Below are 25657 nucleotides of genomic sequence, written 5' to 3'. Positions count from 1 at the left end.
TTGCGAGATGAAATGCCCACATCAGTCTTTTTATACTCACACTCAACAAGTCATTAATGATCATTTTCTTTTTATTATTAAAAAAACAGTATTTGAGTCCACAGTTTTTTTTCTTTGTACAGTAAAAAATATTAAATAAACTCCCAAAGTTCTTAGCAGAAATAGAGGATGGATTTTGGGGGTGGGGGGGAAACAATTATCCCCCCTGGCAGAGGCAAGCAGGGAGGGGGATGGGGGGGGGGGGGGGTCCAAGGGAAGCAGCAACTGGGACGAGGCAGAAAGATGGAGAATGACGCTTCATATCTCCTGCATTCTCCTCATTTCTGTGCAACACAGTTCATTTGGATCGATATTCTCCTTTTGAATCCAAAAAGGAGAATTGTAATAAACAACCCCCCCCCCAACACACCCCACCCGCCCCCAAAAACCAAACAATACAAGGAGCCCATCATGCTCATGTTTCACATCCCAGCCGATGTACTCAAAAGATTACAGGCACACAGGTAACGCAGCCCCCCCTCCCCAATTCTCCCATGCTCCACGAGTGTCTTTTAAGGAAGGAGTGCACACACATTCGAGGGAGAGGGTCTGCTCGTTTGCGAGGGAACGCTCCCTTCCAGCGTGGCAAATAGCGGTTACAGAGGCTGGCGGGGACAACGGCAACGTGTCCTCTCGACATGTCAAACTCACAGCAGACAAACTGCAAGAAAACACTGACATATGATCCCCCCCCCGACCCCCACCCCCGCCGGCCAGACACTCAAACGCACACATACAACTAAAGACACGAAAAGTGAAACAAAAATATCCACAAACCCCTTTCGATAACAAAAATAGATTTCTGTAGGAAATGTAGCGCAGTCTCAAGGTACATAACACCCCCACCTTAAAAAAAAAAAAAGACAATAAATAAAGCAAAGCCAAACATAAAAAGGAAGATATGCATCATATTTGGATTGACATGAATAATAATAATACCACTTTCACGCTGCAAAACCCCAAAACAGACTGAATGGCGGGAAACAATTCAATAACAATAATTTTTTAAAAAAAGGTTATTTGCATTATTCCACTTCTTGAATACTTAAAATCATTTCTTAAAAAGGCATTTTCTCCCCTTAACCCTCCAAAAATATTACCTTTCGCATACTGCGCCCCCCCATCCCCTTTGTCCATAATTGGCGAAAAAATATATTAAACAGCAATAACTTACAATTCATTTCTTCTAATTTATTTAATGACTGCTTGATTTATTGTTCATCTCCCGTAGAAAGTTCAGTTCAAAGCATCTTTAATGAAAACATTTTAAATAACGTTGAATAAGTTTTTGTTTTTTTTTTTAAAAAAAAAGAGGCTAAGTAATAACGATACATAAACATAACACTGTCCTGGATGAGTGCAGTTTGTGCGAAGGATCAGAGCTTTTGTTTTGTTTTTTGTTTTTCCCAAGCTCAACATGACACATGAAGTCGAATTCCTACATGATGTCTAAAGGGTTGTGAGTGATGTTCTGGCCCAGCGGGTCCTGGCCGTTGCCCCCCTGCCCATGCAGAGCCGCCATGCCACTCAGCTGCGATAACATGGCACTCTGCTCCGAGCCAAACTGTTCCAGGGAGCTCTGTTGCTGCTGCTGCTGCTGGGACGAAGGCGGCTGCTGCTGCTGCTGCTGCTGTGGGACCACCATGCCTGGGTGGTGCTGGTTGAGATGGCCCGGGTGGGGGGAGCCCGTCTGCATCTGGGGCGATATGTGATGAGGGGACGGCTGCGGCTGCATGCGCGGCGACGGGCTCGAGTGCGGCGGCTGCGACTGGGGTCTGGGGGAAGGCTGGGGGGAGCGCACCTGGTTGGCCAGGGAGGTGGGCAGCGTCTGGCCTTGCAAGTGGGGGTGGGGAGACTGGGCCATCTGGGGGGGCTGCTGCGGGCTCATGGGATTGCTGTGCTGCGCCGGCGAGCCCCCGGCGCCGAGATGTTGCTGCTGCTGTTGCAGCAGTCTCTGGTGGAGGGCCTGCTGAAGGAGGGCCTGAGAAGGCGGGGGCCCGTTTTGGCTGGTCTGAGGGCCCTGGGGCGCCTGCGGCGGTCCCACGCCACCACCGCCGCCGCCGGACCCCGAATCGCCCCCGGGTAGGCCGGCCATGGCGTTCTGCTGCTGCTGCTGCATCTGAAGGTGGTGTTGGTGCTGGAGCCGCTGCTGGAGCGCGGCCGCGACCTGTTGCTGGGCCGAGCCGGGGTAACCCGGACCCTGCTGGCCGAGGGGACCCCCAGGTTGCTGAGGACCTCCCGGGGGGCCCTGTCCCACTGGGGGTGGCTGCATCCCAGGCTGGCCCATGTAACCCTGGCCCTGGGGAGGTTGGGGCTGCTGAAACTGACCGTGATTGAGGCCCATTTGCTGTTGCTGCTGTTGCTGCTGCTGCTGCTGAAGATGTCTCCTCATGAGCAGCTCTCGAAATTGGGGATTGTTCAGATTGGCCATTTGCGACCCCTGCCCCTGCAGTCCTCTTCCGCCGGCTTGCTGCTGCTGCTGCTGCTGCTGCTGGAGAGCTGCAACTTGCTGCTGCTGTAAGCCGCCTAGCAGCGGTCTCTGTTGTTGAATTTGCTGCTGTTGCATCTGTTGTTGCTGCAGCTGAGCCATGGCGGCCATGTTCGCCCCTCCTTGGCTTCCCATGTGCATCGCCGACTGGCCCGCGCCGGCTGCGTTCATGTTCACCTGTGGCCCACCGCCCGCCATAACATTCCCGACAGGCCCGCCGGTGGCTCCGGGACCTCCCTTGTACTTTGAGGCCCTCTGTTTGATAAACGCGGCCATGAGTTGGGGATTGGAGCGCAGGATGTTGAGGACTTGCTGCTGCTGGAGCGGCGAGCTGGGCGAGCGCAGAGTGCGTAAAAGATCCTGCAGGGCGGCCTGGGTGATGTTACTACCTGCACCGGCGGCTCCTGGAAGCACTGCACCAGCGACACCTTGTGGCTGCTGCTGCTGTTGTTGTTGTTGTTGTTGTTGTTGTTGCTGCTGCGCCATAGTCATCATGGCGGTATGGCTCTGAGCTTGCTGTTGCTGCTGCTGCATTTGTTGTTGTTGTTGTTGTTGTTGTTGTTGCTGCTGCTGTGCTACCATCAACACCTGATGGCCCATTTGGTTCATCATGGTCTGCCTTTGCTGGGGTGCAACGCCCTGGCCCGCCCACTGCTGTTGCTGCGGGTTTTGAAGCGGGGCGCCCATCCTCTGCTGTTGAAGTTGAACTTGAGACGGGATCTGTCCCTGTGGAATGTTCCCTTGCTGTTGCTGTTGCTGATGCTGTAGCATGGGCCCGCCGGCGCCAACCATCATCCCCGCCGCAGCGTTCTGCTGCTGCTGCTGCTGCTGCTGCTCCATGTGAGCCCGAGCTGATTGCATTGCAGCTTGGTTTGGTGGCGGCATGCCCTGGGGTCCCACCGCCCCTCCGGTCCCCGGGTGCCCCATAGCCATCTGCTGACCTTGCCCCTGTTGATGATGGGGGTGAGGGGGCAGCAGGCCCGCGGCCGCCTGTCTCTGGAGCGCCATCTTCCTCTGGGCGTCGGCCACCCTCTGGATCTTCATCGCGATTTCGACCGCGGCCGGCGGAGGGCCGGAAGGCTGCTGCTGTGGAAGGGCGGGTTGGCCTTGGGGCTGGTTGGGAGGTTGACCCCCGATATTTCCACCCATGACGGGGCAATTGGGTTGTTGCCGAGGCGGGGTCGCCGATCCCAGAGTTGGTTTTCCCTGGGATTGGTGGATCGGGGAAGAGCCGGGCGGCCTGCTCGCAAACGCGGGCATGTTAGCGGGGTGCTGGTGGAGTTGCTGATGGTTGCTTCCTGCTGCGCTTTGCTGCTGCGCCATCTGGTGCTGATGTTGGGGGGAGTTCATTACGCCCCCGGCGCCTCCTCCACCGGGCATCTGCTGAAACTGGTGGTGCTGCGGCGGCACGGCGCCCGCTTGAGGAACTTGTTGAGCCGATCCCGGTTGCGGGACGGCGGGCGCGGTCGGAGTTGGCGTCTGAGGAGTCGGAGGTTGAGTCCCGACGGATGTGGGCGTAGTGGGCGCGGCGACGCCATTGGCGCCCGGCGACGGCAGTCCCATGGCGGGCCCTCCCGGTTGACCCCCGGCGGGCTGCCCCGCCCTCTGCATGCTGGCCATCCTGCGCCTTAACATCTGCGCCTGTTGGAGCCGATGCTGGAGTTGCTGCTGCCGCAGCTTTTGCTTGATGTTGAGGCAGAAGGGCACGGGACATTTGTTCTCCTGGCAGTGTTTGGCGTGGTAGCAGCACAGCGCGATGAGCTGTTTGCAAATGGGACAGCCGCCGTTGGTCTTGCGCTTGCAGCTTTTGGTGTGCTGAACCACACGTTTCATCTTCTGGCACGACGGCAGCGAGCAGTTGGCGTTGCGGCACTGGCACGCGTGGACCAGCGACTGGATGCAGCGCTGGATGCTCAGGCGCCGAGAGTCTCCCGGACTCTGGGTGGACGCCGCCGCCTGGTTGTTGCTGTCGTCATCCAGTCCGAGTCCCAGCTTGTCCATTTTGTGCTCGTGGCCTTTGACGTTATAGCAGGTGATGCACAAGTCATAGTCCTGGAAGGGGGGCGGAAAAGAGTATTGAGACGACCAGAATTTCAGAGGGATCCATTCACGCTCGTGCCATCCCGATTCTCACCTCACAAACGGTGCAGTGGAAGCGCGTCTCCACGTGGTGTTTACACTCGTTGCAAGTGTAGACGAAACGGTCCTGGCTCTGGTTGTGGAGCTCCACCAACATACACATGGAACTCCACATGGATCGCCTGAGAGAACTGAACTCCAGATGCTTGTCCCTCGCCAGCGTCAGGAAGGCGTCGCGGCCGTCCATCAGGTCGCAGGCCATCAGGGGGTCGGGGTCCGTGATGGGGGGCAGCGAGTTGGCCGTCGGGCCGGCGATGAGCCGGATGACGAAGAAGACCTGATGGGCGAGAATGAGAATCAAATGAGAATCCAATCCACGCGCGACTCGCCTCCCGGCGATGAACAAGGCGAGTGATTTCTGGCCGTCTCGGATTGGATAAGAGAAGGTTTGCGTTGCTATATTTGCTGTAAATCTAATGAGAAGCGCAAACCTCCTTATGTTTCTCCATGGTGGCGTAGAGTTTCTGGGACAGGTCGTTGGACACGTTGGGCATTCCCGGCTTCTTCTTGTTGGCTCGGCTCATGCTGCTCTTGTTCTTGCTCGTCTTTTTATTGTTCTTCTTTTTGGCGTTCTTGCTGTCGCCTTTCGTGGCCTGGGGCACATTTCAAAGTCAATTTCCGTCCGGAAACCAACAAACGAGTGAGCGTACGGTGTGACGCGCACTTACGTCGGTACTCTCGTTGCAGGTACTGTTCTCCTCCCTCTTCCTTTCCTCCTCCTCCTGCTCCAGCTCTTTGATACTCTCCTCCAGGACGTTGGGCCAGAAGTCCCCCTCGAAGTACGGCAGCTCCTTGGCGCTGGTCAGGCGGTCCTCCGTTGCCTGTTTAAAGATGTCCTGAGGAAGAAGAAATGCTTCAGAGATTGTTCCAGGCTCCTTTCAAAGATTCCAGATAGTCTTTTAATATCACAAATTTCCATAATTATGACTGCGGGATAAGGATTTGTGCGAGAGAAGACTCAAAAGGCCGCGCTATTACCTTGTAGTCGTGAACTATGCGCTCGGACACCGCCTTGTCCAGCATCCTCTTGTACCACTCCTGCAGCCTTTTTGGTTTGGGGATCTTCTGGTCCGGTGGGTGGCAATGGAAGATGTAATCATCGCCCTCGCTTGGAGGACACGCCCATATATGGCCTGTTGTAAACCTGAAAAAATAAAATCATCATTGACAATATGATTTGAAGTCTGCGTCTGCTGCATTCTGCCGTCTCAACGTGACTTACCCGAGCCTCTTTGCATATTCCAGGTAACCAAGCAAGATCTCATGATAGACGGCGGTCCTGAGGTGTCGGGGTTTGAAAAAGTGAACGCTGTCCAGGTAGGAGATATACACTCGTCTCTGGTTGGGAGGTGGGCAGTCAGAGCCGTACTCTTGGACATGCATTCCGAAAAAACACACATCCGCTCCGTCGACGTCCTCGAATGCAAATAAGGCTTTCATCCTGTACGGGAAAGACTCTGACATCTCCCCGCTGTCCACAAACCTGTTGGAACAAAATATCCAAAAGGCCATGAGGGGCAAAACTAGTACACCAAGTCTTTTCTCACAAATTAAACAGAAGTGAAACATATTGTCAGCTCACATCGGGTTTCCCCGCAGCACAATGGCAGACTTGCGCAATCCTACCTGGACTTCATGCCCGGTTTGACCTCCACCACCTTGTCGGAGACGTGGACCACACGGATGGTGACCTCGCCGGCCTCAGGGTGGTTCTGCCGTTTGATGTAGTCATTGACTCGCGACTCCAAATAGCTCCCCAGCTTGGTCTGAGGAAGCCCTGGGGAAAAGAAAAAACAAATATTCAATTGAGATCAGTTTGTGTACGCGAGAACTCAAAATCTTCATCTGATAGAGTAATGCGCCTCAAACTTACTTTTAGCTGCATATTTGTTCTCTTTCCGTGTCTTATTGGCCATCTTGAGGCAGTTGTCGCAGACAAATCTGCATTTGAGGAGGAAGAAGGAAAAAAAAATGAGGGTCAATTTGCAGAAGACGAAACCAAAGCTGACGGGACCAGCTGTATTTAGGGAGAAGGTTCAAAAAAATGTATATATACAATAAATATTTTTAAAAAAAGGTTACAATTGCAAAATACTCTTTCTAAAGCTGACTGGCGCATAAAAATGGAAACATCTGTGTGTGTCTATGTGCAATGGGACAATTTGGGATGCATCTCAAATTCAAGTGTTGTATGTTGAGAGGGAAGAAATTTCCTCTGCGGGTGTCTGTTGCACATACGCTACATTTGACGAGAAAAAGTCTATCCAATCCAAAGCGTTCGGATGCTTGCTCACCCTGAAGGCCAAATGGTTTCATTATGCAGGACGCAGATCTGGTGCATTTTACGACCGCAGTCGCCGCATTCCACAAGCCTGAGCAAAGGTGGGGGGGGGGGGGGGGAGATGGAGGACAAGTAATAAGTCGAACAAACCAAACCACATTAGCAGTTGCTTTAATTAAAAAAAGAGCCTCATTTAGATGAATTTTGAAAGATGAGGTCCGTATCACGACACGATTGGCACACAGGTAAAAATGAGCGGAAATTTGTCAAAGGGCGATACGGGCGACTTACAACTCGGGGTCAAGAGTGTCATTCTTCTTTCGCTGGAATTGGTCTTTGTTGATGGACCTGTCAGTGAGATCAAGAAAAGCCGGCATTAAGCATGTTTCCGGGTGCCGTCGGCAGATACGACAAGTACACGAAATACACTCCGATACATAGCAAGCGTTCCCGTCGTGCGGCGAGGTCAAGTATAGACGCACGTCAAGAATACACAGAAGTCAAGCGCCATGTCGGCAAACGCAACGGCGATGAGGATCTCAAACAAGATGCCGCAAGTTAAGGAGACGATTGACGCTCATCGGGAAAAAGCGAGTGCGGATCGAGGAGAGAAACTCACGTCTGGGGCTGGGAGGGGTCGTCGCCCAGGGAGACACTCTCGCCCTGGATTTCGTTGAAACACTTCTCACAGAAGTGGTACCTGTCAGCAAGAAGCCCATATTTTGGTGAACTACACCGTTTGCCATCAGCACAGCCAATCACAGAGAGGGCGCGGAGAAGCAGCCGCCAATCAGCGCAGGGGCGGGGCAGGCCAGGGGGCGTACACACAGGAGGAGGCAGAGGGCAAGGAAGGTCGTCGCCAGCAGCCAATCGTGTTGCAGAAGTGTGGTGCGGGCAGGTGTTTTGATTTTGAGCGTAAATTTCGGAGCGGATGATTGGTCACACCAAAGCAGGCCAATGCAGACATCACAAGCGTTAAAAAAAAACAAAAAAAAAACAAACAGGGAGGGAGAGAAGGGGAGGGGGGAGGGGAGGGAGGTCAGAATGAATATTAAAAAAAAAGCGTGAAATCAATTGTGACAGATCAGAAGGGGATAATGGAGGGATCGGGGGTTTTGAGGGGGTGGGGGGGTGAGGGAACATTGTGTGAACAACAACCAACAGAGGACAGAGAGCCAAGGCAAAGCAAAGATTAGCATCAGACGTCCAGTGGTAAACGACAACATTACAGCAAAACGTGAGAGAGACCACTCGGAGCTGTGGAGGACGACAAGGGATCGCTCTTCAAAACATGAGGGTGGATGAGGAGAAATATTATGGTTGAGCAACGACAACAAAAAAAGGGACCCATCATCCTTTTGGGTGGATTTATAAAGTGGGAATTCTCTCTCTGGAGCGGCGAGCACGGTTACCGCCCCCCGCTCCTTCAAGCGTGTAAGCTCCCTTGCGGGGGGGAACTGCGACAAATTAGTAGCCGACGTCCAAGTCGGGTCGCCCACTTTATGAATGCGCAACACGAGGGGAATCCAAATGGTGAGCTATGGAGATGGAGACGGTGGCAGGGTGACATTTGAAGCCAAATTAAAAACTCTTTTGTGGTTGATTGCACCACATCAATGATACAAAAGCGCTGGAGATAGCGTTCGCTCGCGTGCAAGGTACAAGAAGAACTTGAGCGGAATTTACTGGTTGGACTGTTGTGGCTCATGTCAGCGGGTTTTTTTTAAAAATTCCAACGCCAAATGATTATTTGCATGTGCACTTTGACTCCAAAACGAGCAAACTGCCCTTACCTGTTCTGGTAGCTAAAATAAGCAGCATCGCGTTGGATCGTGCATAACTGTTTTCCGTAGCAGCACAGCGTTTGGGGGGAAAACTCAAACTGGAACGAGAAAGACATTTATTTTAAAAAAAAAAACAAGTTTTTAAACACGACAACTTTTGGGAGCATATTCATCACAGAATAAAACATTTTTGGTTGATGTGTCCTGACCTTCCTTCCACAGCAATATCCGAGGCTCTGCATGACGGGATCGATCTCGGTCTCAAACACCTCAGCCAGTTTGGAGCAGTACTTGTAGACGCGGGAGGTCTTGCGGTTGTACAACCAGGCATTGTTGAACATCAGCCAGATATCTTCCACGTACTGCCACGGCTCTTGGTACTGTCCGGTGTCCAGTTTGCGCTTGATGGTTGACAGGTCCATGGGGTTCTTCACGATGTCAAAGTAATCCTGGTTCGGAAAAGGCGCCGTCCGGATTACAATTTTTTTTTTTTTTTTTTTAAATCAGGTGGAGGTGAACGGCGTAGAAATGGAGGAGGTTGAAAGTTTGAGGGGGAGAAGAGAGAGCACGTCCAAGAGGCCAAGATGAAGCGGGCGGTGGATCAAGAGCGCCATCATCAGCGACGTTCAGGCATTGCGGTTGGACCAGAGTAGGGAGAGAAGAGGGTGCAGGGGGACAATGTTGTTGAGCACTGCAGAAAAGAGGGTTTGTGTGCAAACAGAGAGGCATGACAACTTCGGCCCTTTCGCTCTTCGCTTTGCACCCTGCCGTATACATTTCGGCCTGGACGGACAACCGCGAGTTGGCAAACTGCTTGGAGAGACTTTTTTTTTTTCATCAAAAAGGTGGCTGTTGACGAAGGAGTCTTTTTTTTTTTTTTTTTACATGTACTATTCACAAAACATTGGAACTATTGGGTGAAATTTTAAGAGGAAGCTAAAATCAACTATAACATTTTACAGGCGAAGCTAAATTGACGTCTGAACTTTTTCCCGCTCGACCAACTTTATATTGCAGCTAATATTCAATTCAACATTTCCGTACTTTTTGCTCAACTTGTTCTCTTGCAAAGAGTTGAGCAAAAAAAAAATAATAATAATAAAATAAAGTAGCTGGTTCAGAGCCCAAGCAGCTAAAGTCAACGCACGTTCAAGGGGGGTGCAAAACTAAGAACTGAACCGAGCAAAACGGCAAAAAGCAGACAAAGCTTGACGTTTTTGTTGTTTTTTTTAGCAAGATGTGGGTTGGCTTTCACATTGCCAGCAGCGTGAGCTCAAGGTGGCGTAGGTCAAGCCAACCAAAGAGCAGTTGCTACGCATTCCTAAGACCACAATTAGTTGTTGATACATACTGTATGACGTGATACCAAATATATTTTTGGAAATGTATGTCAGCTATGTATTTGTAGCGGCCCAACTCAAGAGAGGCAGTTGAAAGGTCTGCTCATGTCAGCCAGTGGTCGTGCCCGTTAGTGACTATGAATCAGTTTCACGTGAAGCAATGTCCGGCAGGAGAAGCACACACCAAGTACTCAATGTGATCGATTACTGCCCCGCCTCTACACACTGCCTATGAACACAACTGCTACTGGTGAGGAACTGAACTAGAAAGCAAGCGATGGAGCACAAGAATGGCCGAGACACTTTATGATTCACGAAAAGCTTTTAAAAAAAAAAAAGGCAAATGAGTCTTTGGGATAAACAAAAGCAATTGGCTTATGAACATTAAAAAAAAAAAATCGATACCAACACTTTCATATCGATTTGCGTGTTATGAAAGTTTGAGAATCTTTATCCAATTTATGAACGGCCAAGTGGAGGCCTAAAATATATTGTATCAACACGTAGCCAAAAACGAACACCTCGCCCGGTAACAGCTCTCATCATCTCGTTGCGCCGTGTCGAAATTAAAACGTTCATAAGATAATTGCTTTGATTTACAGATGCGTCGCCGTTTGAACAAAGCAACAGCAACATACACCCCAAATCTCATTTTCTTCAAACTTTGACATGCAAAGGAATAAAAAGAATGAAGAAGGAAGGCACTGTAGCCAGATGACGCCAACGCACATTACAAACACTTACTAGCAATGACAAAGACGGGGAGAAAAAAAATGATAGAAAGTTTGAAAGATGAAAAAAAAATGTGATTTTTTAAAAAAAACGACATTTTTAGAGGAGTTGAAGCAAAATGGCAGCCAGCGCAGTCCCTTACCAGGTTAGTTTTGTTACTAGTTCGAATACGTACGGGTATTCCCAGTAACTGGGGGTCCACCGGCTGACGGAAGGGGAGGGACTCGGGGTCCTGCCGGTACAAAGCCTCCAAGGTGGGCATCAGAGCCTGACGCAGCTCCTCAGGCTTGAAAACTGGAGCGATAGGAGAGCGAGAACAACAAAATGAGGCAAAATCGTTTGTTTTTTTTTTGGGGGGGGGGGATGTTGCTACTTTGACTTGAACATGTCAAAGTTACTACTCATACTTTTCTTCTTGCTCTGAGTGCTGGCCGGGGAGCCCGCAGATGCCTCGTCTTGCTCTTTGGGCTCTTTTTTCACCTCCGGCTTCTTATCTTCTCCAATTTCCACCGACGAAGACGCAGAGGATGACGAGGTCTCCATGGCCTCTGCTTTGCATCCGTCTTGGGAGGAGTTCTCTTTCTTGATCTGGGGTAACCCACGGGTATTATTCTTCTCGGTAAGAAACGAATGGAAAAAGCCTCGGGACAGTCTTTGCTTACCTCGAGCTTCTCCTCGGCTTTATCGTCAGGCTCGACTTTGCCCGTCTTCCCCAGAGATTTGCCGTCTCCTTGGGTTTCATCTCCTTCTTCCTCTTCTTCTTCCTGTTTTTTCAGATCCATTTTGATATCCTCTTGGACGGGAGCGGGACCTTCCTGCGGGGCGAGCTGGGAACTTGGATCAGTGCTGCTGCTGACCGAGGCTGGTGAAGACACCTGACCATCCGTTGTGACAGGAAGCTTAGGAGACAGCTGCTGGAAAATGATTTTTTTTTTTTTTTAAGTCAGAGGGTCAGATGACAAAACTTTTTTTTGTCCATTAAAAAAAAATAAAAACGGGGAGTAAGGGCGACTCTACTCACTGGAGTTGGTGGCAGCTGTAGTGGCACGTGTGCATTTTGAATAGGCACCAAAGAAGCCTGAGCTGGCTGGGGGGCTGAGGTAGCGGCACCCCCAAGAGTCTGCGGCGGAAGCTGATGAGCCTTCTCGGAGCTCCCCACCTGCCCCGACGGGTGTTGCTGCGGCTGAGACGCTTGCTGTTGATTCTGAGGAGGCAGCTGGGGCGTGCTGGGGGTGGGCGGGCGCGGCGTCTGAGAACGAGGTAACGCGGGAGTTGTCTGATGAGGTTGAGGCGTTAAGCTGCGTGCTGGTGAAGGAGAGTTTGTTCGCATGGGCGGGCAGTGAGGAAATGCGTTGGGCTGGTTGGACGCGGAGGACGGAGGCAAGTTGGGCAGCGGGCCTGTACCGCAGACACCGCTCGTTCCCATTGGGCCACAGGAGGCCGCCGAGCTCGGGGCGGGGGTGGCGGACTGAGCCGAAGGGCTGCCGGCTGGTAGTGACGGTGGGGTTGACATCTGGTTCTGCTGCCGAGGACACAAAGATGAAGAAGAGGATAGTCAGTACAAAGCTCCAGTCGTCAAGCTTCGCCATCTCTGGCCCGAAATCTTTTACCAGCGGCACAGAAGCCTGTGATCCTGGCTGGTTCACACCAACGGGACCAGAACCAAGACCTGGACTGGTCCCGGGAAATTGGCCTGGTGGGAGGTACTGGTTCTGTAGCTGTGTGGCATTTGGTTGACCCATCCTTGCTGACCCCATAGCCATCTAAAAGGGAGACAACGACAGAGTTGCGTTAATATAAAATGTCATCCTGTTTTTTTGTCTTATCGCAGATTTTCTTGATGAGCTTTTATCTTCAAAAGACTCTCTTTTCAATTTGTGTATTTTTCAACATACTCTAATACCAAAATGGACATTCAAGAGAGAGAGATTTTACGCACCTGGTTCATCGGAGCACTGAGTGAAAGCGGAGGTGTCGACCTTTGACCCATTGACTGCATCCCCATCGAGCCAAACTGGTTCATTCCTACATGGCAGAGAGGAGTAAGTTGAGATTTTTATTTCTTTTTAAATCAAGGCGATAAAAGGGTTTAAAAAAAAATATTAGATAACATTCACAATATTGTCACATTTAGAAATGGACATCAAAGCAAGCAGATGTGGGTGGATGAACACCAAGAACTACGTGGTGAGCCGCTTAATAGCGAGGTCACATTGCAGGTTTTCTTGTCTTGTCCGATTTCAACGGAGCGAAGAAACCCTTTTATGCCGCCATCTCGACCACAATTGTCGGAGAAAACGTTCAACATCAGAACCAGGACTGTCCCGACCACTCACCTGCTGGGCTCTGCATCCTATTGGCCATCTGATTTGGTCCTCCGGCTCGGATCATGGACGGATCAGCGTGAGGACCATCTGGCGGGGTGACAAGTTGTGAGAGAAACTCCAGATTATACAAAGGAGCGTTTAAGAAGTGAAAAAAAGGAGGTATGTCTCCTTACTTGGAGGTTGCCCCGGGGCCATGGGGGGCTGACCCAGGCCGAGTGGCCCCTGCGGGAAGCCCGAAGAGGCCAAAGCCGAGGACGCCAAGCCCGAAGACGCCAAGCCAGGTTGCCCCGGCATCATTCCCTGCTTTTGGAGACGCGTCCTCCTCTTCTCCTCAAGCTCCTTTTGGATCTTGTAGATCTTTTCTGCCAGAAGGTGGTAGTACTCCGCCTGGAGACGAGGAGCGGACAAAAACAAAGAATGTCGCAGCGCAGTGAAACATAAATAATGACGGACGACCACGATTTTGGTTGGTGCTCTTCTGACTGGATATAAAAATCGAAGTGGCGGCGTTGTCGTTTACCCGACTGTTGGCCGACTCATACATGTCCCCCTCTACTTTTCGAGCGTACGCCACCAGATTTTCCATTCGCCGGTCCTTCAGAGCAGCTGGGTCAGGAGTGGGAAAGATGGCTTGCACACTGCTCGCAAACAAATAAATACAAAAGGCAAGTGAAATCGAGTGAGAAAAAAAAAATAACATCAAGATGTTGCCAAAGTTGTTTTGAAATGAAAATGAGTGTCAAAATGCTGAAGCTGAAATACTGCAATCTTTTTTGGAGGGGGGGGGGCATTGAAGTGCTGGGCAGACTCACAGCTTGTGCACGAGGTGGTTGCGCAGGTCTTGCGTGATGTCTTCATGCCAAGACTTCCTCATGGCTGCCGAGGGAGGAGCTGCAGTGGGCATGGATCCCAAGTTCCCCACACCATCGTTGACCAAACTGTGGTCGGGGGGGGGGCCACGGGGGAACGCAATAGAGACAACGTTGAGCACAAGCTGTACGATTTCAGAAATGTGACGCCAATGTCAAGTAGTCATACCTCTGCGCGTTTAGACTATTTTGCAACATAGCATCTGGTAGCAGGGACGCCTGATGGTTGGGGGGCTGCACTCCACCATTCACTCCCATCGAGTTTCCTCCTGGGTGGAAAGATTTCAAAAACAACCCTCGCAGGTGAGTTCAAACCCCTGTACTGCTTTGACTTACAGGTTTCATTCGTTACGTAACAGAGCTTGTATCTCAAGTCACTTGTATGATGGCACCTTGACTTGCGAGTGGTAAGTTAAGGTACCATGCAAATGTTCAGCAAGAGCAAACAAACTAACCCATGACATTCAGATTCCGCATGGCGGCTTGCCCCTGCATCCCCTGGTTCGGCATGTTGGCCTGGGGCGGCTGCGGTTGCATCTGGTTGCCCTGGTAGGTCAGACCAAGCGCGGCGTAGGCCCTCTCGATGGAGCTGGGGTCGATTTGATTTGGTGGGTTCAGATTTGGAGTATTGGACTGGCCACCCGGTACTCCTGAACCTAAAGAGTTCACCAAAGCCAGCCCCGCACTACTGACAAGAGCTGTCGTGATGGGAAGATACAGAGGACGAGATTGGAGAACAGACAAAGGAATTCTGGTTGACGGCGAGTCATCATTTCATGCGTACAAGAACCCGAGTCCAGTGTCGAAAAACAAACGTGCGCATCCACTCACATTGCTGGTTCCTCTTGTCTCCGGCGTTTTTCAAAGGCAGGCACACAGGACAGTCATGTCTCGTGCAATTCTTCCAATGCGAGATGATCTGTCTCGATGAGGCACAATGCGCCACTAGGACGGAAAGGACGACGACGGAGGGAAGTTTAAAGATGAGGAGGAAAAGGGGAAAATGACCACTCGGGAACGGAAGAACATTGAAAAAGGCGCAAATGATACGCGACGCATGATAAATGACTGTGATATAATGACGATAACAAATCCCCTTCAAAAGGAGCAGTTTGCGGCAATCAACTCACCCTGGCAGGATTTGCCAGCTTGGCAATGAGTCATGTGGTTGAGGACGTTCTTCATGGTGCGACAGTGAGGAAGGTTGCACTGCCTCACTTCCCCATTGGCTTGCTCCCTTCGCTGGCACTTGTGCGCGTGGAGCAGGAGGACCAGCTGCTGTTGAATAAGCTTCCGCTTCTCCGGGTCTGCTGTAGGGGGCGCCGTGCAGGGACCAGCCCCCGCGGCGCCCAGTCCCACCTGAGCTGCTCCCGCCGCCGCCGCAGCAGCTCCGCCGATGCCTGGGGGTTGCTGCTGCTGCTGCTGCTGCTGCTGAGGCATCTTAGGGACAAGAGATAGAACCTTGATTTTGAGATTCCTGACATCTTTTAAAAGGCAAGATGACAAGTGCCTGCAATTTCACACAAGTGGACATGGTTTGGCGGTCCATAGCAGCGAGGTAAGGAAGAGTCGGAGGCCGCCGCCGCCTCCGGTGCCTGTCCTGTCTGGCGCAGGGAGAACAGGCAAACTCCAAACGGCTCGGCCCGCGATCAATCCCAGGACCGACTCAACCTTGCTGCCGTGAGTATGCAGTTAGGACCTCAGGACTGCCGTGTCGTGGGTAAATGATCCAATTTTTTTTTTTTTTAATATATCATTCTTACCATTCCAGGCATGCCTTGACCCGTCGGCACCTTCTTTTCCATGTTCAACTGGCTGGCCATATTGTTGGCCATTGCGGCCTTATTCTGGAGTTGTGGGCTCAGCCCTGCTCCAGGCAGGCCCTGGCCAGCAGACTGACCAAACGGACCACCATAGGGGCCCGCATTGGCAATCATGTTCATCTGCGGGAGGTGAGGAGAAAACCAAGAGACTGAAAGACGATAAGAGCCGATGCATTTGGACCAACCAAGCTAACACTTTGAGGTTACTGCAAAAAAAAAATTAATATATGAATAAACAAAAGGACGTTTTTTTAATAGATTTTTTTCCCGGAACTGGTCGTGATTAATCTACTAAAAGTAGGCCCCCCTAATCCAAAGTGCGTTAGTCGTCAGAATATTTAAAAGCCTTGTCTTAACTTCAGGACTAATTAATAAAAGCTGTCCATTGTGATTTCTTTTATTTTTTTTTCCATTCGGTATTTATTCATTTTTGCAGCAATCCCTGACTCGATAAAAAAAAAGCAGCCGAATGCAACAGTTGAAATGAAAAGAAATGCAACCATGCGTTCTGCGCTTCACGGCTCACCATTTGCTTTTCAACAGGAAGTCATTGCATCGGAGTAAGTGACATTCAGAATTTAGGTTTGTCAGAGTGTGTTTACCTTGTTCAGTGCTCCCGCTTGCTGCGGTCGTATCCCTGGCTGACCACCGGCACCCATTTGCTGAGCGGCCTGCTGCTGCTGCTGTAGCGTTTCGGCTAAAAGATTACTGCTGTTACCCATGCCTGCACTGGCGGGGTAACCCATTCTTGACGAGCCGTTCATCACGTGACCCGCCATCAGGCCTTGCTGTTGCTGTCCATTGCTGGCTCTCTGGGCACCCATCATAGCAGTTGCCCGATTCAGCGATGCCACCCCTCCGACCATCCCAACTTGCTGCATTAGTCCGGTTTGTTGCTGCTGGCCCTGGGGAGGCATGCCCTGAGGTGCACCAGGGGAGATGCTGACACCTCCCAGTCTGCCCATGGAAGCCCCTGGTCCGGTACTGTTGGAAGTGGGGCCGCCTTGCTGCGATGGTCCGCCAGTACGCAAAAGTTCAGACAACTGTTTGTGTTTTGCAGCAGCATCCTGGCCTCCCACCCCAATTCCGCCGAGACTAGTATGGAGTTGGTTGATGTCCCCTCCATTGGTCAGCCCCAGGTCTGACGAGCTGATGAGTTCGTCTGGGAGGTCATGCTCGAGGTCAAAGAGTGAACCAAAATCTAGAGGCAACAAAGTCACAATTTAGATAAATAATAAAGAGGGATATGATTAAACCGCTAGAGCGGTCCCGTCACTATCACAAAGTTTCCCAAGTCACACAAAGATTCGAAAATTATCTTTGTTTTTATTTCCATTCATTTTCTAATACTAGGACTCTAGCTGCCTCATCACTTATTATTCTGAGCATTAGTTTATTGGTCAATTTTACATCATGAATGGTGGCTCACAAAACTACCAAATGAATGCGAGACTAAACGTTACTTTATTTCTTAGTACATAGTAGTAAAGTTGTAACAATTATTCCTATCAATTGAAACCATGAAACACTTGTGTTGCATGGCTGTTCTCTTGTAGTAATGGCAAGGGTCAAAACAAGCGTAAAGTTTGTGTCTGTGCTTAAACAGTGTAACCATTGCCTCGGTGTACGATTCAGTTGAGAGCAATCCAAATTGATCTAGAAAAGTGAAGATCGATTGGTGAAGCAGCGGAGCATTGTCACTGCGCTGGCAGACAATGGAGGGAGAAGCAGAAGGGCATTGTCGAGAAAACAAAAGTGAAAACCACTTGGCCTTTAGACACTGAACAGGACATTTTTGAAATGCTCGATAATTCCCTCATAACGCGGTATTTAACAACAAAAACCCCCACAACAACAGACGACGTGTTCTATTTGAATTCAACGCTTTGCACAACTTCAATCAAGTATCGAACAAAGGTTAGCTGCTTTACGACAATTTGGTTAAACGTCTCGTGCACTGAACGTATGACCAACAAATCTTGCCTCGCAAAAACAAACAGCGGTGATGGCCGCAAAGAAAAGCCTCGTTCCGGCGATCGATACGGTTGAGCAAATCAGCGCTGATGTGTTTAGCTAGCCGGCTAACGAGAGCAGACGAGCCGGTGGCTACAGTGGATTTTTTTCCCTTTTTTTTTAAACACGCTCGTCAGCTAGCCCATTCTTGTAGCGTCACTTTCTCTCAAAAGCTATTATATCGACTAACGTTTTTCGTGTATGTGCTTAAGAGATTGTTTAATTTTGCACACGCATGGTAACGTCCGTCCATTTTGTTCACTTTGAAAGCAGAACATGAACTTTGACGGCGATCGGAGTGACTTGACTCTCCCATTGTTTGGAGGTGGATCTTGTCGTCGCTAGCTTAGTTAGCGCATCGATGCTAACGCTTCAAAACATCACCGGGACAAAGTTGATCGTGCCGTCAGCTGCACTTGGGGTTAGATCTCTGGCACCAAACTTCCACCCGAAACCTCGAGGAAACCCACTCACACGTTGAACAAGTTGTTAATGTACTGTATGTTTGTGTCAAATCAATTCGTGCAACTCTGCAGGGATTGCAAGATGAGTAACTAATAAACGCACACTCTCGAGTTTTTGTCTCGTCGTAAACAAAATGGATACGAAATCTTTACGTACCGTTTCCATCACTTGCAGACACGGAGAGCGCTGGAGAGGACAGCTTTGGCCTCTTTGCTGAAGGCGGGCCGGACTCCAGGACATTATCGGCCATATTTTTGACAAATTCAAAAAGGGGAAAAAAAGTTTTAGATCCACAGAGGTCAACGTGTTCCCTTATTTGTGCTTTCTAATCCGAAATGCTTCTGATCGTCCCCCCACCGCTTGGGGGACGGGAGGGGAGAAGACGGCTATGTTGAAGTGTTCCACCGCTCTCCGTCTCGGTTTATTCCAGTGTGCAGAGATCAGCCCCCCTCCCCTGGCGGAGAGTTTGTTTCTTCGCAGATTTGAACAGAAGGAGGTGGGAAGGTGGAGTCGACGTGCGGCCCACTGACAACCTCATGTAGCTTGTACTGCGACACGATAATTGTCCCGGGATCCGTCTTCCGTGGCTTGCTCGGTCTTATCCGCCATTGTCGGCGGGGAAATTCGGTCGTTCGGTCCGAAACGCTCCGGCGCGACGTCCAAAGGGAATCCCAATAACCACTTTTGCGGGCGGTGCTTTTCTCACACGACACAGGGAGAACCCTCGGTTGCGTTGCCAATTTCCCTCAGACGGACATACATCTCTGCAGATTTCGAGATCTTAAAAGGCAATTAACCGGTGCGTTGCGGAATGGTTTAAGTACTGCTCCCGTGGAAGGAGAAATAGAAAATGCTGCACAGGGACTTATAAGAATAGTGTCTGCTCAGAGAAAACTAAAATGCTCATGCGTGAGATTGATCGGTGCACTTGAGTGTTTGAATCATGCAAGGCACTGGGTCCACGAGAACGGGCTCATATTGCACATCTGCGAGAGATCGTGCCTACTGCAGCATGCCGGCGAGGCAACGAGACCAAAGAAACTTGTCAAAAATCACAAACGGTTCAAGCGATTCTGAAGCAGACTTTATTCGTGGCTAGCACAGTTCTGGTGGGCAACCGAGGTGCTAATTGGCAATCGGCGGCCGGTCAGATTGATCCAATAAGCCTCGTTTGATTTTACAGACGATCACTTATCTGTGCTCCAGATGAGCATCTTCCCTTAACTCTCCTTAAAACGCTTGCAAGCAAGACCGGAGAAGCCTACCTTACACCTCACTGCTCTCGGTGATATATTCGCCTGTTCACAAGAAGGGGAAAATAGATTTTATTGAAAAATGTGAAGCCGGCGGAAGGTATTGTGACAAACATGGACGTTGGCTCACAGATGAAATTATGGCTATTTCTGAAGCAAACACGTCCGCATCGGCACAACAATAATTGACCCCCGCAACCCCCTTTAAAATACTCGGGGCTTAGTAAAACCTCTCATTGACTCTTTGTGGTGGAGAACACCCCCTTTCGCGTTGATCCCGACTCTGTCTCCTGTCTTTAAACCCGTCTTTCTTTTCCACCTTTCCCTTCTGCCCGGCAGCAATTTACTTATATAATTGTCTATGTGGACTCTTTCGTTCCTGCGCGACGCACGCATTATTATGTTTCATGTTTCTCTGCACCCGTTTGACGCAAATTCCCTCGTACGTTATGTTATGAAGCCCTCTTCCGCGTCTCCGCTGCGCGAAACACCCCCCACCCCCTCTGCCTTGGATTTTTCTTCACAGAGTATTTCCTTCTCATATATAAATATATATATAAATATCACCGACTCCCGCTTCCTCGCCACAGCCGCCTTCTCTTTCCCGGTCTTTTTCTCTCTTTGTAACACGGACGGGATCTGGCCAGGTTGTTTTATCCAGCCGGAGGTTGTCAGAGCGGCTGTCACCGGTCGCCAAGAGTCACTCCTTCCCTCGGTTATCTCCTCCGCTCGGACGGTCAGTCCGAACAAACAAAATGGCGGCTTGTTGTTTCAACTCTGATGCGGGGGGAGGGATGGAGGTACGGCAACATTAACCGTGAAGGGGAGGATGGTAGGAGGAAGTGTTCGGATGTGTTCGGGATTCTCCGGAAACGAACGGGAGACGCTCAAACCTAAAGCGACGGTGGTAATTGGAAGCTTTCTTAGTTCAATAAATGGAACAAGGTAATACAACTAGACAACTGTCGTTTTGAGCCTTTACCCCCCCAAAAAAATAAAATAATAATTTTAATTGTGAAATGTGGAAATGTGCAAAAGCCAATTATCAACACAATACCCGTTTTGATATTTTGTCACAATGGGGAAAAAACTGCTCACAAGATGGTTTTGTGTGAGATGGAGACTGGATTTTACAAATGGGTACAGGGATGAGCCGTAAAAGTTTGGAACCAAGTTTTATGGACTGATACGATAAGATAAGATATCCTTTATTTGTCCCACACTGGGGAAATTTACAGCCTCCAGCAGCAAGAATGTATGTAGAAAGAAGAAAGGAGAAAGAGGAAAAAAAACCAACAAACATCTTTCAATTAAATACAATATGAACACAAATGGATAAATTGCAGACCAATAAATGATCAGACCAAGTTTAACCTCTTGATCATTTTTTTAAGAATGGATGCAAATATATAGACTTTATGCGTCCAGAAATAAAAAGCAACATCCCAAATATTAGTTTTTACAACTCATTGAGGTTTTCTTGGTTTGCCAATATACTCGTGCTGTAATTAATCTTTCTTTCATTAAAATCGATCGGTGTGATGAGTCCACAAGTTCTATGGAGTGCCACCATCTTCTTCCATCACCATGGAGACAGCTGAGAAATGGAGAACAACAAACGTCTCCCATCAGGGCCATGTGCCCTCCTGCCCTACCTTTGGGCACAAGCCAGCTCTACAGCAGCAATGGTCTTTGGGGCATCAGAGGAAAGAATTAAGGGCCCCCCCTTGTCTCGAATTAACACATCATCCTCGATCCGGATACCCATGCCGCGGAAACACTCTGGGGCATGCTCATTTTCCTCGCCGATATACAAACCTGCGGTAAGAAGAACACATAAAAGCAGATACATCTGGAGCATTCAAATAGGTGTGGCTTCAGAGCAGTGTGTGTGTGTGTGTGTTGGATGACATCATTAAAAAAAACACAAAGTAGATTACGATGGTAGACCTCTCAGAGAAAAAAAAACCAGGAGGAAGTTGCTCTTATCGTGGTTTTACCTGGTTCTATTGTGATGGTCATTCCAGATTGGAGAGGTTGCGAGCGGGACAGTTCGGGAGTGTCATGGACATCCATGCCTAAGTAATGTCCAACATGATGGGGGCAGTAACGTCTTGCAGCCTGGGAAGAGGAGACGAAAAGGAGCTGGAATCGAACCCGGTACCTCTGCACTGCGAGGTGAATGCGCTAAACACTCGCTCACTGGGTCGCCAACAAAACTGACCTTTAGTACATCCGCATCGCTGGTACCGGCCTTGACGACGCCGAGACGCTTGAGCTGTCTTGCCAACAGGGCCAGCATGGTACTGTAAATGTGGTCGAGACTTACACCCGGCGAGCACAGAGATAAACAGGAGAGCTGCACCTCCAGGACGGCTTCATAAAGTTCCGCCTGCGGAGCGCTAAATCTGGCAGGAACAGGGAGAGGCACACGGCGGAATTAGATGCCATTAACAGCAAAATGTTTCTTTTTGATTTGGAACTCGAGATTATCAACTTACTTCCCATTTACCGGCCACGTCCGGGTTACGTCGCTGGCATAACCAAAATATTCACAGCCGCCGTCGAGAAGCACCATTTCACCGTCCTGAGCGAGAGCAATAAAGGTTGACGTATATAAAGCAGCCACCTCAAAGTTAAAAAAAAAAAATAATTACACGCCTACATACAGAAACCTAATAAAGTGCCGAATAAATACGAGTCACTCTAACACATTGGACTTATTCCCCTCATTTCCAGAGGTGTCGTTCCCCCCCCCCCTTATTATTTAAGATGGCATTATTAGCTTGTGGGCCTAATTTTTCATGCATTGGCACCATACCTTAATGACTTGGTTGTTGTTGATGTAGTGCAGAGTATTGGCACGATTCCCTCCAGCCACCACGGGCGGATAGGCCAGGAAATTAGCACCCTGGATCCGGCTCTCATAATCAAACTGCAAATTAAATGATGAACGTTACATATTTTGGTCATGTTTGGGAAAGCCTTTCGGCTAAACAATGCAATACATCTTTATTTATATAGCGCTGAGAATGGGGTAACTGGTGTTTTTCTACCGATGGTGTAATTCTGGTTAAATTGGACAGACATAAATTTGTCGTGCCACATTCACCAGCGCCAACCTCTTGCTTCGGGGCAAACTACCTTAGCAAAGAGTACAGATTCATCCACGTCTCCTTGAGACAGAGCCATCGTCCTCCTGAAAGCCTGAAAGGAAAGTTGAATTGGCATGAGACGCTTCCCTGCAGCTACATCACCTCACGTTTACTGAAACACCCACCTGCGCTGTGATGCGACCTGCCTCCTGCATGAGGGCCACCTCCGATGAGCTCTTCAGAGCCCTGAGTGAGTGAATGAGGGGACTGAGGGGGCGCGGCATTGGCCCCGCCTCCAGGACGGGACTGACATGTGCCTGGTGGAGCCGAGGGTTGGATGGATGAGAATGATCATACCACAGCGTAGAGCCTGGTGGAAGATGGCAGTAGAGAGGAAAGGATAGAGTTCAGTGGCTTCTTTAAACGCCTTCATTAGCTCCGTTAAAAGCAGGGGTAGATAATAGAATGGCTCCAGATGGCTTTTAGCCACAGCTCCCCCTACAGGTGGGAAGTGTACTTTTACCCCACTGTGGCGGGCGAACAAAATATTTTGCTTCTATGATTCAAATCACAAAAGACAGGGAAACTTTTGCAACTAGCTTTCATTTGTTGCAGACGGTCGGTAGCGAGTGAAAACTTGCTGCGGAACCACGCATGCCGCCCAACACGACTCGGCAGCATCGTCCGTGGCTGGCTTGACAGTAGATGTCAGCAATTCTCAATAATGTAAAACACTGATCAGTCTGATGCTTGATCGAACAACTTAAAGCGACACTTCAGCTACTTCCAACCATCCAGAATGCTAAATTCCATTCATCACTGGCTTGAAGGAGAATTTGAGAGAATGTCTCTGCAACATGACATTCAGCCCACCTTTGAGGCTTTTGAGCACCAGACCAAGTTCTTCTGTGCTATGAACCCTCTCGATGCCAGTCAAAGCCGCAGCTCCGTCCTTCCCCGATCGTGGTCCATCCCACAGCTCCCTGCCCGGGTCTCTGCGAGGAACAAACAAGATGGCCTGGTCCGGTCGCCCTTTCCCATGCAGAACCAACGCGCTGTCAGGCTCCAAGATGCCACACAGGTAGAGGAAGTCCTGGGCAAAGTTTTGCAAGGGCATGATTGGCAAAAGTAAAACATTGAATCTCATATTTGAAAGCTATATCACACTTCTGACAGATTTGTGAACAATATGTGAGGGAAATGGCCTTCTGAGTCTGTAGAGAAAGCCCAGCTCGCCCAAAAAAATGCAAGCAAAAACAAAAGTGTTGCATACATATTTTGGTTCAGTCTATCTTTAAAAGGCTCATATTTGAATATATGGATGCCATGGATCCTGACATGGAGCCTCTGAAGTCAAAGGTGCCAGATACCATACGAATGGGAAATCTACCAGCAAAAGCACATCTTTATCATTGCACAAATCTTTAAAGTCGTGTGTGACATCATGTCAGCATATTGTACCAGACCTCAGCGTCTGTCACAAAACCTGTTCAGAGACCATCATTTTAACATAACGATGAATGCAAGCTCACTTGGTTCTGGTGGAAAGGATAAGGGATGTCATTAGTCATGTAGCGGGTCGGATAGGACAAAACGATGAGCACATGAGTGTCGGACGAGGCAAATGGTCCGAGCTTGTCCGACTTGGCCTCAATGAGTGAAGCCAGTCTGTGGCGACGGAGTTCATATTCAGTTTGGCTCAGGCCAGGCGTCACCTCACCTGAGAATCAAAGAGCACAGTTGACTGACTGAAGCCAGGAAACAGAAGAAAAAACACACCTCTGTTGCTGGATCATTCTCATTTTCTAAGATTCAAATGTTGCCCTGATCATCTCAGATGTTTCAAATCTGTATGCGCTTATTCCAAGTGAATGGAGGGATGCCATTTATTTACTGGTTAGGCAAAAAGACCAGACACATTAAAATATTCCAAGCTATTATGTTGATCAATGTCGGAATTTTTATTGCCTATGCAATTCAAAGCACTACTGTTGGAAGGGAAATGTGAATCTAGCATATTAGATACAGTAGTAAACATGCTATATAGCCTAAATCTATTGATCTTCTACATTTGCTGTTGTTTTTTTTTCCTTTAAAAAAATACTACTGGACATGTGACATATTTGTATGTAATGATAAACTAGAACAACATAAATGATACCATGTTTGATGAGGTGGGGATGAGTAAAAGGGCTTGGTTGGCCAAGGTAGCGAGCAGGAACCGTCTTTGGTTTCAGATCTCCCGGTTTCACAGAAATGTTCCTGCATGGACACCACAAATATCCTACGAAGAGGAACACAACACCATCAGGTTTACTTATTATATAAATACCAATGTTCAGGTCAATCAAGGCTTGGTGAAACGCAGTTGTGACCGAGGCACACATCTCACCGACAAACAAAAAAAGATATAACAGGGGTCACCACCCTTTTGAAAAGTGAGAGCTAATTCTTGGGTGCGTGAAGGGCCACCAGTTTTGTTTTGCAAGCTGGTGTTCCGTGGGCTACCTTTCAAAATTCGCTTTTAGTGTATTGGAGGGGAAGGGGGTTAAGATCACCTCGGCTCCGGCTTGTTCTTGGTAGTAGTGTGACAGCAGCCCTGAGCACACTGCCTCCCGAGGACATCGTCGTCGCTGACACAGGTCACGGACACATGCCGTTTTCTACAGTGCTGAGGAACAGAGAAGTTGTCTAACATAGAATATTTATTGCCAATAGCCAACAACCTGACAAAGTCGAAATGCACTACAGAACTCAAGTACAATTAAAAAGATGTCACTTGTCAACTTACTAGCCGGGTTGCTAAAGCATTGGTAATAATCAACAATTATACCCTGACTTTTGCCTTGGGGATGCTAGAACCAGCATGCATTGCTACGATTGGTCAGTCTCTCCTTACGTCATCACTCTGCAACACAACTCGTTTCGTGCTTCCATGACAAATATTACTGCGCTCGAGTCTTCACTGTAATGCCTGTAAGACAAAAACCAGGGCAAAACTATTAGATA

At 49.3% G+C, this 25657-nt stretch overlaps 2 protein-coding genes across 12 annotated transcripts; both read right to left on the bottom strand.

The window, feature by feature from the left end:
- Positions 1-57: 57 nt before the first annotated feature.
- On the bottom strand, positions 58-20740 carry ep300b (E1A binding protein p300 b). 10 transcript variants are annotated; one of them, XM_052049112.1, is made up of 30 exons: positions 18457-20740; positions 16425-17023; positions 15763-15942; positions 15130-15439; positions 14831-14944; positions 14455-14697; positions 14169-14268; positions 13943-14068; positions 13651-13768; positions 13304-13517; positions 13140-13217; positions 12743-12828; positions 12414-12566; positions 11825-12325; positions 11466-11717; positions 11211-11391; positions 10946-11097; positions 8941-9180; positions 8741-8829; positions 7567-7677; positions 7239-7295; positions 6961-7038; positions 6540-6607; positions 6293-6443; positions 5889-6149; positions 5645-5810; positions 5335-5502; positions 5098-5259; positions 4662-4943; positions 58-4579 (listed from the first exon to the last, which is right to left on the bottom strand). In XM_052049112.1, exons 1-30 carry the CDS (start codon positions 18548-18550, stop codon positions 1478-1480), a joined length of 8436 nt encoding a protein of 2811 aa, XP_051905072.1. In that variant the 5' UTR covers positions 18551-20740; the 3' UTR covers positions 58-1477. The 10 variants fall into 10 exon arrangements, with proteins under 10 accessions (XP_051905072.1, XP_051905077.1, XP_051905078.1 ...); XM_052049117.1 differs by having other exon boundaries at positions 7567-7647; XM_052049118.1 differs by having other exon boundaries at positions 10979-11097.
- A 258-nt stretch (positions 20741-20998) lies between these two features.
- xpnpep3 (X-prolyl aminopeptidase 3, mitochondrial) lies at positions 20999-25607 on the bottom strand. 2 transcript variants are annotated; one of them, XM_052048198.1, is made up of 12 exons: positions 25482-25607; positions 25207-25319; positions 24810-24932; positions 24181-24368; positions 23522-23741; positions 22834-23018; positions 22698-22760; positions 22375-22488; positions 22055-22140; positions 21778-21961; positions 21554-21674; positions 20999-21371 (listed from the first exon to the last, which is right to left on the bottom strand). In XM_052048198.1, the coding sequence occupies exons 2-12, from the start codon at positions 25271-25273 to the stop codon at positions 21205-21207; spliced, it is 1518 nt and encodes a 505-aa protein (XP_051904158.1). In that variant the 5' UTR covers positions 25274-25319; positions 25482-25607; the 3' UTR covers positions 20999-21204. The 2 variants fall into 2 exon arrangements, with proteins under 2 accessions (XP_051904158.1, XP_051904157.1); XM_052048197.1 differs by lacking the exon at positions 25482-25607 and adding an exon at positions 25411-25465.
- Positions 25608-25657: the final 50 nt, after the last annotated feature.

This window comes from Hippocampus zosterae, chromosome 17, assembly GCF_025434085.1.
Source record: "Hippocampus zosterae strain Florida chromosome 17, ASM2543408v3, whole genome shotgun sequence".
NCBI classification, from domain to species: Eukaryota; Metazoa; Chordata; class Actinopteri; order Syngnathiformes; family Syngnathidae; genus Hippocampus; species Hippocampus zosterae.
Note: the sequence above shows the minus strand (reverse complement) of the source record. Positions and strands in the feature narration are given on the sequence as shown.

Excerpts from the sequence above, each read along its gene's own strand:
- ep300b (XM_052049112.1), bottom strand. The coding sequence starts at position 18,550 with ATGGCCGATAATGTCCTGGAGTCCGGCCCGCCTTCAGCAAAGAGGCCA. Across the intron at positions 6,608-6,960 it reads GAAACCATTTGGCCTTCAGG|ATTTGTCTGCGACAACTGCC; the intron begins GTGAGCAAGCAT and ends CCTCAAATGCAG. Across the intron at positions 6,444-6,539 it reads GAACAAATATGCAGCTAAAA|GGCTTCCTCAGACCAAGCTG; the intron begins GTAAGTTTGAGG and ends TCTTTTCCCCAG.
- xpnpep3 (XM_052048198.1), bottom strand. The coding sequence starts at position 25,273 with ATGTCCTCGGGAGGCAGTGTGCTCAGGGCTGCTGTCACACTACTACCA. Across the intron at positions 22,489-22,697 it reads AATCTGTACTCTTTGCTAAG|TTTGATTATGAGAGCCGGAT; the intron begins GTAGTTTGCCCC and ends TTTAATTTGCAG. Across the intron at positions 21,962-22,054 it reads ACGTGGCCGGTAAATGGGAA|ATTTAGCGCTCCGCAGGCGG; the intron begins GTAAGTTGATAA and ends TGTTCCTGCCAG.